Source organism: Propithecus coquereli, unplaced genomic scaffold (genome assembly GCF_000956105.1).
Source record: "Propithecus coquereli isolate 6110/MARCELLA unplaced genomic scaffold, Pcoq_1.0 Scaffold299, whole genome shotgun sequence".
NCBI lineage: Eukaryota > Metazoa > Chordata > Mammalia > Primates > Indriidae > Propithecus > Propithecus coquereli.
This window is the reverse complement of record NW_012148607.1, coordinates 2667998-2681168: the sequence shown is the minus strand read 5'-3', so window position 1 is coordinate 2681168 and position 13171 is coordinate 2667998. Positions and strand designations below refer to the sequence as shown.

The 13171-nt window shown below is 38.4% G+C and overlaps 1 protein-coding gene across 1 annotated transcript in view; it reads right to left on the bottom strand.

Moving 5' to 3' along the window:
* ZSWIM5 (zinc finger, SWIM-type containing 5) overlaps nt 1-13171 on the bottom strand; it is a 260366-nt gene that overhangs the window by 20928 nt on the left and 226267 nt on the right. The window contains exons 3-4 of the mRNA XM_012648926.1: nt 5611-5759; nt 4168-4318 (exon numbers count right to left, since the gene is read on the bottom strand). Coding sequence (XP_012504380.1) covers nt 4168-4318; nt 5611-5759 — 300 coding nt within the window. The remainder of the gene's footprint in view (nt 1-4167; nt 4319-5610; nt 5760-13171) is intronic.

Here is a 13171-nt window from a genome sequence, read left to right as displayed (position 1 = left end):
CCTTTGGATGGAGGTACATTGACACACTATTGCAAAGCCTCTCAAAGCCAAATAAATAGAAATGTTTTAAAAGGCCATCTTCACCTCAATATCAGATACTAGTATCTGATACTGATACTTAGTATCAGTATCAGATCCTAATTTAAGATGAAAATTCATTTCTATTGGTTTAATTCAATTTTTAAAATGTACCATGAAAAAGAAACTATACTATGTAATAATTACAATAAGGACTCTTAAGGGGATTATAGTAATAGTAACATTTATTTTACAGGTTTAAGAAGTGCTTTTCATCTATAATGAAGAAAAGGATTTTCATATTTAATCTTCACAAGCAGAAGAGAAGACCAAAAAACAGGCTATTAAATTTGGCAACTAGAAGGACTCTGGTGATCTTAGGGATGGCAAAATCAATAGGATAATAGGAATGGAAAATAGATTGGGTAAGTTGAGGGAGGCTGAAGAGATAAAGAAACAGGTGCTAACTCTAGTCATGTAGGAGTTCTTATTTTCTAGGCATTTAGATATTAAGAAGGGGATCCCTAGAAAGTAAGTACAAGTACATTTACCTATAAGTTAAAAATGAGTTTTCCATCTTATTAATTAAATCCTTATGAATTTGTTTAAAAAATACTCAGAGACTGTCACATCTCTAAGAAAGAGCCAAAGCAAAAAATCCTATACTTGCCTACATATAACAATACTCATGGGACTATGTTACCAGTATACAAAAGCATATTTTCCTGCAACTGAAAAAAAGTATCAAATACTCTAAGCAAAGGTAACTAATATAAAGTTAAAATTTTACACAATCATTATATATTAAATATAACAAAATAATAGCTATAGTTTATTTCTTCTTAGTGGCTACGCATTATATTAAGTACTTTATGTCATTCAGTCTTCCAACTCTGAAGGCCAACAGGTCTTGGTTTTAATGTAGAAAGTAGAAAACAGGGGACTAAGGATAATTTTTAAATTTTGTTTTTCAGCAATGAGATACAGTCTGATGCTGCGTTCTGACATGAGGACAACAAGGGGAAATCAAGTTTTGGCAAGAAAATGAAGAGTTCTATGATGGTCAAATTAAATTTGAGGTGTTTCTTAGAAGTTGTGGGCAGCTGGACACAGGCTGGAGCGCAGGTGAAAGATCAGGGCTGGTGACATAAATTTGTGACTTACCCTGTCTGGATGGTATCTAAAACCATGGGACTGAATATAATCATTTAGGTAGAGAATGTAGACAGGAAAGTGGGTACTGCATGGTCCTCAATGTTTAGAAGGGTTGCGGAAAGGCAGAGAAGGCTGCAAAGGAGACTGGGAGAAGTAGCCAGGAATGTAGGGGGGAAACCAGGAGGATGTTCAGTTATGGAAAACAAGAGAAGAGTAAGTTTCAAAAAGAGTATGGTCAACTTTATTCAAAACTGCTAAGAGATCAAGTTAAGATGAGAACTGAGAAGTGACAACCATATCTAGCAGTATGGAAGTCACTGGTTGTTTTGACAAAAGCCACTTCAGTAGAGTGACAGTAATGAGCAATGTAATCCCAACTGGAGTGGGCTAAAGGAAGAATGGAGGTGAGCAAATGGAAGGAGTGACTGCAGATAACTTTTTAAAGAAGTATTGCTTTGAAGTGAAGAAGGAAAATGGGGTAATAGTTGGAGGGGATAGTTGGAGCATCAAAAGAATGTTTTTTAAACATTGAGATTAAAGACATTAGAGCATATCTGTGTGCTGATGGGAATGATCCAGTAGAGAGAGAAAAGTTAATGATGTCAAAGGAAGGAAATAATTGCATGAGCAAAGTTATTGAGAAAAGGAGATGGGATAGAACCCAGAGCAAATATGTAAGGATTGGCCTTTCATGGGAGCAGGATACTGTATGAATTTTAACGGAAGAGAAGGCAAAGCATATGGGTATAGACATGGATAGGTTAACAGATTTATAGGCGGGGAGATAAGGAAACTTGATGTCTGATTGCTTCATTTTTTATAGCTCAGGAACTAAAAGTAGTGAGCCCATTTCTCTCTGCCATATTTGTAGTTCCTACAAACCCTGCCTAGGCCCTCTCCGGGTGAATAGACCTCGTAATCAGCAAGGAGTCCTTAGAACAGTTAGGGACAGTGCAAATGCCCTGGGCTCTAGTGTTGCTTCCCTGAGTGTAGTGATTCTCAAAGTATAGTCTCTTGATCAGCATCATCAGCATCCCCTGGGAATTTGTTAGAAATACAAATTCCCAGGCCCCACTCCAAACCTGCTGAATGAGGAACTCTGGGGACACAGCCCAACAATCTGTTTCAACAGGTACTCCAAGTGATTCTGAAAAGTTTGAGAACCACTGTCTTAGCAGAATACTGAGGGTTTCTTGGCAGGTTGAAAATTTCTTAGATATGACAATGTCAGAAGCAAGAACTTTTCCAATGAACCCAAGTATATGACAAGAGCTTTAAAAGCACTGGGAGTCAGCTCTGCTTACTTGCTTTCAACTACCTTTGTTCTAAAGGCCAAGCACAAGTCCACGGCACAATTCTATGACTGGCACAGAAATTGCTCTAAGACATTCAGGCCTCAGATGAAACTCTCTGAAGAAGGCTAATTTCAAATTCTTAAGGAATATGCACTTCAGGGGGAAAACAAAGAACAAGATGGAATTGAGGGAGAAGTTACAGAGGGATGTTTGATTTAAAGTCAGATAGACTGGGGTTCCAGTGTTAGAGCCACAACTTACTAGTGTGTGACCCTTAGTTCAGGGTATGGAAGATTCTGAAAACAGGGCAAAGTGTTCAGTATGAGCACTGCAAAACTGGCCTGGGAGTGGGGAAATGATAAAGAGAAATGATGATCAAAGAGGACTGCCTTGATGGGGGAGAACCTAGAACAGAGGGGCCATTCAGGAAGCCACAGTTCTAATCTAATCTAAAAGTTTTAAGGCCTTCGACCAGACTAGTTTTGATGGGAAATAAACACTGGGAATGGACATTAAATTGCATTTTATTTATTTTGCTTTTTCTTCTTCTTCTTCTTCTTCTTCTTTTTTTTTTTTAAATAAAAGGTCTGAGGCTCAGGATAAATTGCATTTTAAAGGTCAAGAAATCCAATCAAGTTGGCAAATGGATTTAGGGAATGAAAGAAAAATGAGTGCTTGACGTTAAGTTTGTTAGAGTTAGGAATGGTGGTGGCCAATGCCGGAGTCGAGGGAATGTTTTTTTGGGTAGGAGAAGGCCTGAATTCATTTTGCATTTCTCAGTGGAAATGGTCAATGGACATCTCCTAATATGGGACTAGAACTCAGATAAGTGGAAAGAAGATAAAGCTGAGATCACCATATAAGTAAGCTCTAAAGCCATGATATTAAAAAAAAAAAAACAGGCCGGGCGCGGTGGCTCACGCCTGTAATCCTAGCACTCTGGGAGGCCGAGGCGGGCGGATTGTTTGAGCTCACGAGTTCGAGATCAGCCTCAGCAAGAGCGAGACCCCGTCTCTACCAAAAATAGAAAGAAATTAATTGGACAGCTAAAAATATATAGAAAAAATTAGCCAGGCATGGTGGCGCATGCCTGTAGTCCCAGCTACTTGGGAGGCTGAGGCAGGAGGATTGCTTGAGCCCAGGAGTTGAGGTTGCTGTGAGCTAGGCTGATGCCACGGCACTCACTCTAGCCCGGGCAACAGAGTGAGACTCTGTCTCAAAACAACAACAACAACAACAAAACAAAACCAAAAAATAGTTCCCAAGGGAATATAGAGAAAGAAGAATAGAAGGCCAAAGTCCAAGTCTTGGAAATTGACCTATGTCTAAGAGGTCTGGCTAGGAGTGATAGATACAGAAGGGCAGACTCAGGGAAAGCAACAAAAGCAAGGCTGACAAGTATTTGGAGAGCCAGGCTAGTGCCATGACGCGGAAGCCAAGTGACGAGGTTTTCTCTCAGCTAAGGTTTCTATGTGGTAACATCCAGAATGGAATGCTTGATGTCAACAGCAAAGCACAATGCGGTGGAAGCAACAAAAGTGAGCTCAGAGTTACTCTGGGTGGTCTCTGTAGAAGCCAAGTCTTCTACTAGCTGGATTTAGTAAGATCCATGCAGTGACTGACGGCAAGTATTAACTAACACTTTTGCCACAGAGCAAGATGGCAGGACAAAGCACTTTTCTGAGAGATGGGGACTTACCTAGCTCATCCCAGAGCTGCCTGCACTTGTCTGTCATGCTTGTGCCTTGCTGCCTCCAGAGTGTGAGTCGTGGGTCAGCCATAAACTGCTCAGTTATAAGTGTCAGCATCCTGGCTCCATTGGAATCTCTCATCCGCAGCATCTCTCGAACCTGACACATAAGGGGCAAGAGATTGGTCATTGCACATCATAAAAAAGTAGAAGGAAGTGGAGGAGAGGAAGGCGAAAATGAAGTATCTGAGCACAATATATCCAAAAGAGCCAGAAAGAACGCCTCTTGCTCTATATGCAAGATGTCTGCATGTACCAAGAAAGCCTGATGTTCACAATGAGATACAACTTAATACCCACTAGGATGGCTAGAATCAAAGAGTCAGATAACAAATATTGGCCAGGATGTAAAGAAATTGGAACCTCATGCACTGTTGGTGGGAACATAAAATGATACAGCCACTTTGGATAGGAGTCTAGTAGTTCCTCAAATGATGAAACAGAATTACCATATGACCCATCAATTCTACTACGATAGAGAAATGAAAATATATGTCCACCCAAAAATTTGTATAACAATGTTTATTATTCATAATAGCTAAAAGATGGAAACAACCCAAATGTTCACTAACAGATGAATGGATAAATAAAATGTGGGTATCCATACAATGGGCTATTATTCGGCCATTAAAAGGAATGAGATACTGATTCATGCTACAACATGGATGAATCTTGAAAATGTTATGCTAAGTGAAAGAAACCAGTCACAAAAGACTACATACTATATGAATGATTCCATTCATATGAAAGTCCAGAATAGGGAAATCTATAGAGACAGAAAGTAGATTAGTGGTTGTTTAGGGCTGGGGGAAGATGTGGGGGATGGGCGGGGGTGACAGGTAAGGGTATGGGGTTTCTTTTTGAGGTGATGAAAATGTTCTAAAGTTGACTGTGGTGATGGCTACGTATGTCTACAAACATAGTAAAAGCCACTGAACTGCACACTTTAAATTGGTGAATTATACAGTATGTGAATTATATCTTACTAAAGGTGTTAAGAAAAAAAAAAGGGAAAGCCTTTTGTGAAAGCCCCCAGTTTCAAAATACTATGTCTCTTTACGGACATTGTTGAAACTCTAGTCTTCAAGGCTTCACTGGGCAGCACTGGGTTAAAAGCAGAAAGAATGTAGTTTCCTTGCTAAAATGCTCCAGCAATGCTAACTCGTTCAGAGAGAGGTGAAGAAGCAACAAGACTACCAAGGGGATGTAGGAGGGCTCCCTGGATGCAACCTGCTCAGGTCTGCTCTGATCAGCCTCTCCCATTAGATTTCAAGCATTCAGTACAGCTAGGTCAAGTAAGCTAGGTACATACAATGCGTGAAGCCTGAAGTGCGGTGAGCCCAGTTTAGCTTAAAAAAGTTAACAAAAGAAAAACATCTTTTCATGTCTTACCTTGGCAAACATTGAGTTGAGTTGCTTTCCAGAGCCATAGTAACCCCCCTGGGAGAGAAAGAGCTTCACTTGTTCTTTCACCTGTTCTTCATCCAAATGCCAACAGTTCTCATCGTCAATGCTGGCCCCAGCTGTGGGGTCAGGGGCACCTGTAAGGAACGAGAACAGTGAAACAAATCCCCTGAGTTCACATGCTACACATTCAGCTGGAGGGGCACTTTGAGAACATATTCAAATAGAGACAGGTTATTCTGCTTTAATATGGACTTTTTCAACTGTGTGGTCCTAAATAAATGTAGTGCTAGTTTCATGTTCACGTAAATCTCTGTTGTAGCCTCTTCTAAGGTCTATGAATACCATCCTGTGGGAAAAAAGCCTAGAGGAAAATACACAACATGAAAATGGTGCATTTTCTTCCCTAGGAAGGTGGCTTTTTTTTTCTTCTTTGTGCTTTTCTATGAGGTTCAAATATGCCTTAATATACATGTATTATTTAAATTTTATTTTTAAATTTTTTTTTTTTTTGAGACAGAATCTCACTCTTTTGCCTGGCCTAGAGTGAGTGCCGTGGCGTCAGCCTAGCTCACAGCAACCTCAAACTCCTGGGCTCAAGCAATCCTACTGCCTCAACCTCCTGAGTAGCTGGGACTACAGGCATGCGCCACCATGCCCGGCTAATTTTTTCAATATATTTCTAGTTGTTCAGATAATTTCTTTCTATTTTTTTTTTTAGTAGAGACGGGGTCTCGCTCTTGCTCAGGCTGGTCTCAAACTCCTGAGCTCAAACAATCTGCCCTCCTCGGCCTCCCAGAGTGCTGGGATTACAGGCGTGAGCCACTGCGCCCGGCCTAAAATTTTTATTATTATAATAATTTTTTTTGAGACAGAGTCTTGCTCTGTTGCATGGGCTAGAGTGCAGTGGCATGATCATAGTTCACTGCAGCCTCAAACTCCTGTGCTCAAGCCATCCTCCTGCTTCAGCCTCCCGAGTAGCTGGGACTACAGGTACACACCACCATGCGCAGCTAATTTTTCTATTTTTTTATAGAGATGGTGTCTTGCTATTGCCCAGGCTGGTCTCAAACTCCTGGGCTCAAGTGATTCTCCCGTCTTGGCCTCCCAAAATGCTAGGACTATAGGCATAAGCCACCATGCCCAGCCTATTTGATTATTTTTTTTTAAGAGACAGGGTCTCACTCTGTCACCCAGGTTGGAGTGCAGTGGCATGATCATAGCTACCTGTAACCTCCAACTCCTGGGCTCAAGCAATCTTCCTACCTTAGCCTCCTCAGTAGCTGGGACTACACCATGCCTGTCTAATTCTTAATTTTTTTGTCAAGACAGAGTCTCACTATGTTGCCTAGGCTGGTCTCAAACTCCTGGCCTCAAGCAATCCTCTGGCCTTGGCCTCCCAAAATGCCTGGACCATGTATTATTTTAAAATAAAAAAATACTTCTTAGAATGTAAATTCTGTTTTTAAATTTCACTATAAAACTGTCCCCTAAAGCACAGGTAGAGCTGCATAGAGAGTGATATAATTTTTTAAACTTATGCTCAAAATATCTTACACATGTGGGCTCACCTCGACACCAACATTTAAAACCTAGTTGTAGTTATTTGCACATCCCTCTCCCCTACTAGTCTGTTAACTCCTTGCTCACAGTTGAATCCACAGCTGAATCACCTATGGCATAGTGCTGATAATGTGACAGGCACTCAGAAATATTTATGAAATAAAAACTGAATATTTTCTCACTCTCTTACAGAGTCCTATAGCAAGTTTTAAAAAAATTTTAATTGACAAATACTAATTGTGTATATTTATGAGGTACAAAGTGATGTTTTGATCTATGTATACATTATAGAAAGATTCAAGCTAATTAACATATCCATCACCTCACCAATTTATCTTTTTTATGTGGTGAGAATGTTAAAAACCTATTTTAGCAATTTTGAAATATATAATACATTATTATTAACTGTGGTCACCATGCAGTACAACAGTGACTAAAACTTCATTCTGTGGCAAATTTTTAGAAACCCGCCTCCAAGTGATAATAGGCCATGAGTCAACACTCTGTAGGTGTAGTCAAGCAATAGGTTACAAATTCATGTCGTGTTTTAATCAGTCTACCTTTCTCCTCATCTCCCTATGTCAGAGCTCTGCTTAAATAAAATCTGGGTCTATACAACAAAGCTACTCTTCTGCTAAGCTTTTTTAGTGCATCTTATTCTCCAGGGAATTAGGAGGGCTCACATATTTATTCATTCCACAAATACTAATTAACACATGATCTGCCAGTTTATTGTATTTACTATATGCTACTTTTCTTAAAATGTTTTATTCTAAAGACAGTTATGATCATACCACTTCCCACTTCCCCGGTTCAAATGTCTGGGAATGGCCAATTCTTACTAAATTAAGTCCAAATGCCTTAGCATGGCATTCAAGGCCCTCTATGCTCAGGCACTATCTTTCATTTTTAATCTTGTCTTCCGCTATACTTTTGCTATGCTTCAGCCAGAAACAGTGTTCCCAGAAGTAAACCATATTTTCTTATGACTTTACTCATACTTTTCTGTTTACTTTCTTCCTCTTCCTCCCTCTAACTTGTTCTTTGGTGAAAAAAACAATCATTCTCTTTGTCAGTATTACCTCAGCCCTAGAGTCAGGGCGGTAATGAGAAATGGAAACCATAAAATAAGTGTGCAGAGAGGCTAACGCTGCCAAAGTCCATGTACTTCTTAGTTTACTTGGAAGGAGGGGCTCTTTTTTTTTTTTTACCCCCTCACTGAATCAGCCATAGACCCATTGCCACCTGCCAAAAGTAAGCCCATCTTATGCTCGCAAGCTCAACATATAAAGGCAATAACACTCTCCATAGCATTTTATTGTTATTTCTCTTAAATGCTCTGCATAGTACTTTATCATTACTTCTGTTGCATTTTGTTTTACATTAGAATTGTAGGTTTCTCATATATTCACAACTAAATTGAAATTGTTAAATAGGGATTCATATCTGTATCTCACAGTGCCTGGCTCATTATAGCACTGAGTTAGTATTTATAGAATAAACAAATATATGTCCCATTGGCCATCTAGATTTAAGCTCCAAGTGGGCAAATATTATATCCTATACCTCTTTTATATTCCCAAAGTGGCAAAGCCAACTAATATACTCCTAATCCTTAAATATTTGTTAATAACAACCATTTATTGAGTCCTTCCTACATGCCAGAAGCTAAGTGCTTTTTATACATATGCCCATTAGAATGTATGCTTTGAGGGCCGAAACTGTTTTGTTTGTTGGTATATTTACAACATGTAAAAAAGTGCCTGGCACACAGTAGGTACTCAAATATTTGTTGAATGAATTCCGAGGAACCTTCATAACAGGTTTATGAGGCAGTACTATTATCCTAATTTTATTTTCTTTTTTTAAGATGGGGTCTCATTATCTTGCCCAGGTTGTTCTCAAACTCCTGGGCTCAAATGATCCTCCCTCCTCAGCCTTCCAAGAGCTGGGACTAAAGGTGTGTGCCACTGTGCCTGACTATCCTAATTTTAAAATGAAGAAACTGAAGTTTAGATAGGCTAAGTAACTTAGGTGGAAATATATGGGCCAGGATCTATATGTTGGTCTCTCTCCAAAGCCTGTGCTCTTCACTACAAGGCTATACTTTGGCCTCCAGCCTCATACTGCTGTGACCCACAAATTGGTTTCAGGACCCCTGAACATAAGCTGATGATAGTGTGTCTAAAGACAGCCAAATCTCATTCTTTCTTGGTTTGTTCTACTATATAGAATATGGGATTAGTCAGAATAACGCATTTTTCCCACAGTGAGGATAGAGTTCTCACCAGTACAGTGATTCTCAAATGTTAATATACAAAATAATCACTGGGTGGGGGGGTTGTGTTAAAAATGCAGATTACAGAGTCTCATCTCTAAATGACTCTGGTTTTCAATAGCTCCACAGAGACGGAACTGAGATAAACTAGGTTAAACCAAGGACTGGGCTTTCGAGTACCTTGGAGCTAGGGATGGGAAGGGGGACAGGGAGGAAAGAACAGCAACGGTGCTCTAGCAGCAGAAGACAGAGATGGTTTGAATACCAAGTCTGACCCCTGAGTGGTTAAATTAGGATATGAAAAAGCAGGGACAGGACCCAGACTCCCAGGGGAGCTAGTCTTAATCAACTGGCTGGAAGTGTGGAGTGATACCTCCAATAAGGATTTGAAGAGGTATGGAGGAAAGTGAAGAACCCCTGGGCCTAGGTGGTGGTAGTGGCAGTAGCTGTGGAAGAAATAAGGCATAGTTTATAAATACCTACTGTGCCAATTATAGAAAACTGCTGGATAGGGCTAAGATAAGGCAAAGCCTTGAGAGTTACTAACAGTAAAATTTCACCTAAAACTTTAAAAGGGTTTGTTTATTTGATACGAGAGAAAGGAAGGTAAATCGTGTAAATGTTTGCTGGTCTATAAGGAGACAAGAAATTGAGCTGCTAAAATGGGTGGTTACAGGAAAAAAGGGAATGAATCAATATTTGGGGCACTGAGATAACAAACTGCAAGGAGCTGGTTTGACTGCTGAGGCAATCAAAGTCATCTGGGGAAGAGCATAAATTGGCAAGAGAGTTTTCTAAGACATTTAAATTTATTCAACAATATTTATTGAGAACCTGATATGTAACAGGGCCTGTGCCAAATATTGGATATATAGTGGTAAACAAAGCAGATATAGTCTCTGTCCTCACAAAGCTTACAGTTAGAGAGAGACGATAAGCAAATAATCACATATACACATTTTGTGTGGAAAGAAAGGTAGGTCAAAGAAGCCTACACTGAGAAGGTGACTTTTAAGCTGAGCCCTGAAGAATGAACAGGAGTTAGTCTGGCAGTCTGGGGGAAGTACTGCTTATTTTTTGTTCAAAAAAGTTTGAAGTCCTAAATTACTTTGGTAATTAAGTACAACTATAATAAGGGAGGGATAGAAAGAGAGGTTAGGAAGGAGGATATTCCCTCAAGGGAGGCAATATCATGTGAAATTGTAGGCAAAAGCCAGATCATGTAAGGTTTTGTAGGCTATTGAAATCAGAACTTTACGCTGACAGCAATAGGAGGCAATTGAAGTATTTTAAATAAGAAGTGATATGACAATATCTGCAGTTACAGAAAAGTCATCTTGGATGGCTGTGCAAAGAACAATAGAGTGGGGAGCAATAGTAGGTATGGAAAGATCAATTAGATGGCTACTTAGCAATCTAGATGAGAGATTACAGTGGTTTGATTTAGGGTGATGGCAGTATCAATACAGAGAAGTAGAAAATTAAGAGGTAAAATGAACAGATCTTGCAATGGAATGCACATGGAATACAAGAAAGAAAAAGGTATTAGGGATGATGCAATGTTTCCATCATGATCCAGTGGCTAGATGGTGGTGCTATTTATTGAGATGGTGAATACAGAAGGATAAGCAAGTTTGGGGAGGAAGATCATAAATTCATGTTTGGATGTATTGATCTTGGGATATCTCTGTGATGTTAAACAGTGAGATGGATATAGAGTCTAAAGCTCAGAAGAAATAAATCTGTGAGTCATAGTACAAAGATGACATTTGCAGTCAAGAACATAGCTGAGAATGTCTATAGAGATGATGTAAAACATGAAAAGGAGAAAAATAAAGATTAATCTATAAGAACTGTCAACATTGTAAGGTCAGGTAGTATAGTAGAGGACAGCATTTAGGAACGAATGAAGAAGAGTACAGATCATCTTAACCAAATAAACTAGGACTGGAGTTCACAACTGGCTTCTTCAGTTGTCCCTTATGAGCTCCCAGGCAAAATCTTTTTAAAAAATCCTTTGGTTTAAAAATTAAATCAAATTAAAATGTCCCTATACATGTCCACTAGTGAGAACATTTTAATCTTTTCATAAAAAGAGATGAGTATGAAACTCCTTACTTTCAGTAGCGGCAAAGTGGGCCTAGTCAATCTCAGTGATATTTTAATGTTATAGTTTTTTCCTAAGGATTATAAGAGAAATGGTGACAAGTGAACATAAAATGGAAAGGATGTCTTTTATAAGTAATTATGAAACAAATCATTGTGTGGGTTGAGGCTTCAAGTTAGCACTGAGTTTGTAAAATGAGAGCTGTCCTGAGGGGGCTATTAAGTCTAGTTCTTATTTCATGGTTGCAATATCTTCTTTTTATTCCTATGATGATATTAATAATTTTTCAGCGTTTTCTTCTTTCTGCATTTCTCTTTCATTCTTAAATATCCTTTTTTAAATTATAAAAATACATGTTTATTATAGAAAATACACTAAAGAAAGAAAATAAAAAATCCACTCATAATCCCACCAGCCACAGATTACCACTGTTAATATAAGGGTATTTCCTTCCAGTCTTTTTGTCATGTATTTATACATATACATATGGGCATGCATACACACACAGAGCTTTTTAAATTAACTAAATTGTTTACTGTAATATAAATTATGAAAACTACACAAATGTTAAGTGTTCAGATTGATGAATTATCACATAGTGATTATATAAATAACTGTGTAACTATCACTGAATTCAAGAAATAGAACACTACCAGCACCCAACAAGCCTCTTCCCAAACACCATCTCTTTTCCTCTTTCCCAAAGTTGACCACTATCCTGAATTCTAACACTAGGAACTTGTTTTGAACTTTACATAAATGGAATCACACAAGATGTATTCTTTTGTATCCAGCCTCTTTCACTCAACATCATGTTTGAGAGATTCACCCATGTTTTTATGTTTAGCAATACTTATTTTCATTGATGTTTAGTATTCCATTATAGGAATGCATCAATTTATTTAGCCATTCTACTGCTGATGGACATTTGGACTGTTTCTATTTCTGTCTACTGCAAATTATGCTAACCATTTCCATTGGGTAGGCATCTAGGAAAAGAATTTCTGGATCATAGGATATGCATATGTTAGATGATGCCAAATAGTTTCCCAAAGTGACCATAACGATTTATATTCTGACCTGCAATATTAATACATTAATTCCAGTTGCTCAAAATCTTCACCAATACTCAATACTGAACGTTTTAAAAATTTAGCCATTTTTGTGGATATGGAGTAGTATCTTATTATGAATTTAATTCGCATTTCCCTGATTAGTAATTAGTTAAAGCACATTTTAATGTTTATTAGTCATTTGGATATGCTTTTTGTTAAGTGCCTGTTTGAGTCTCTTGTCCATTTTACTATTTGTAGGGATTCTTTATGCATTTAGGATATAAGCCTTTTGTTAGCTATATGTATTATAAATATCTTCTCCCACTATTTGCTTGTCTTTTCAGTCTCTTACTGATACCTTTGATAAATAGTAGTTTATAAATTTTAATGTCCAATTTATCAATGTTTTCCTATTAAAGAAGAAGTTTTCCCTACCTCAAGGACACGAAGATATTCTCTTCTCTTCTGTAAGTTTTATTCTTTTACTTTTCATATTTATATCTGCAGTCCATCTGTGATTGATTTTTCTGTATGGTATGAAATCAC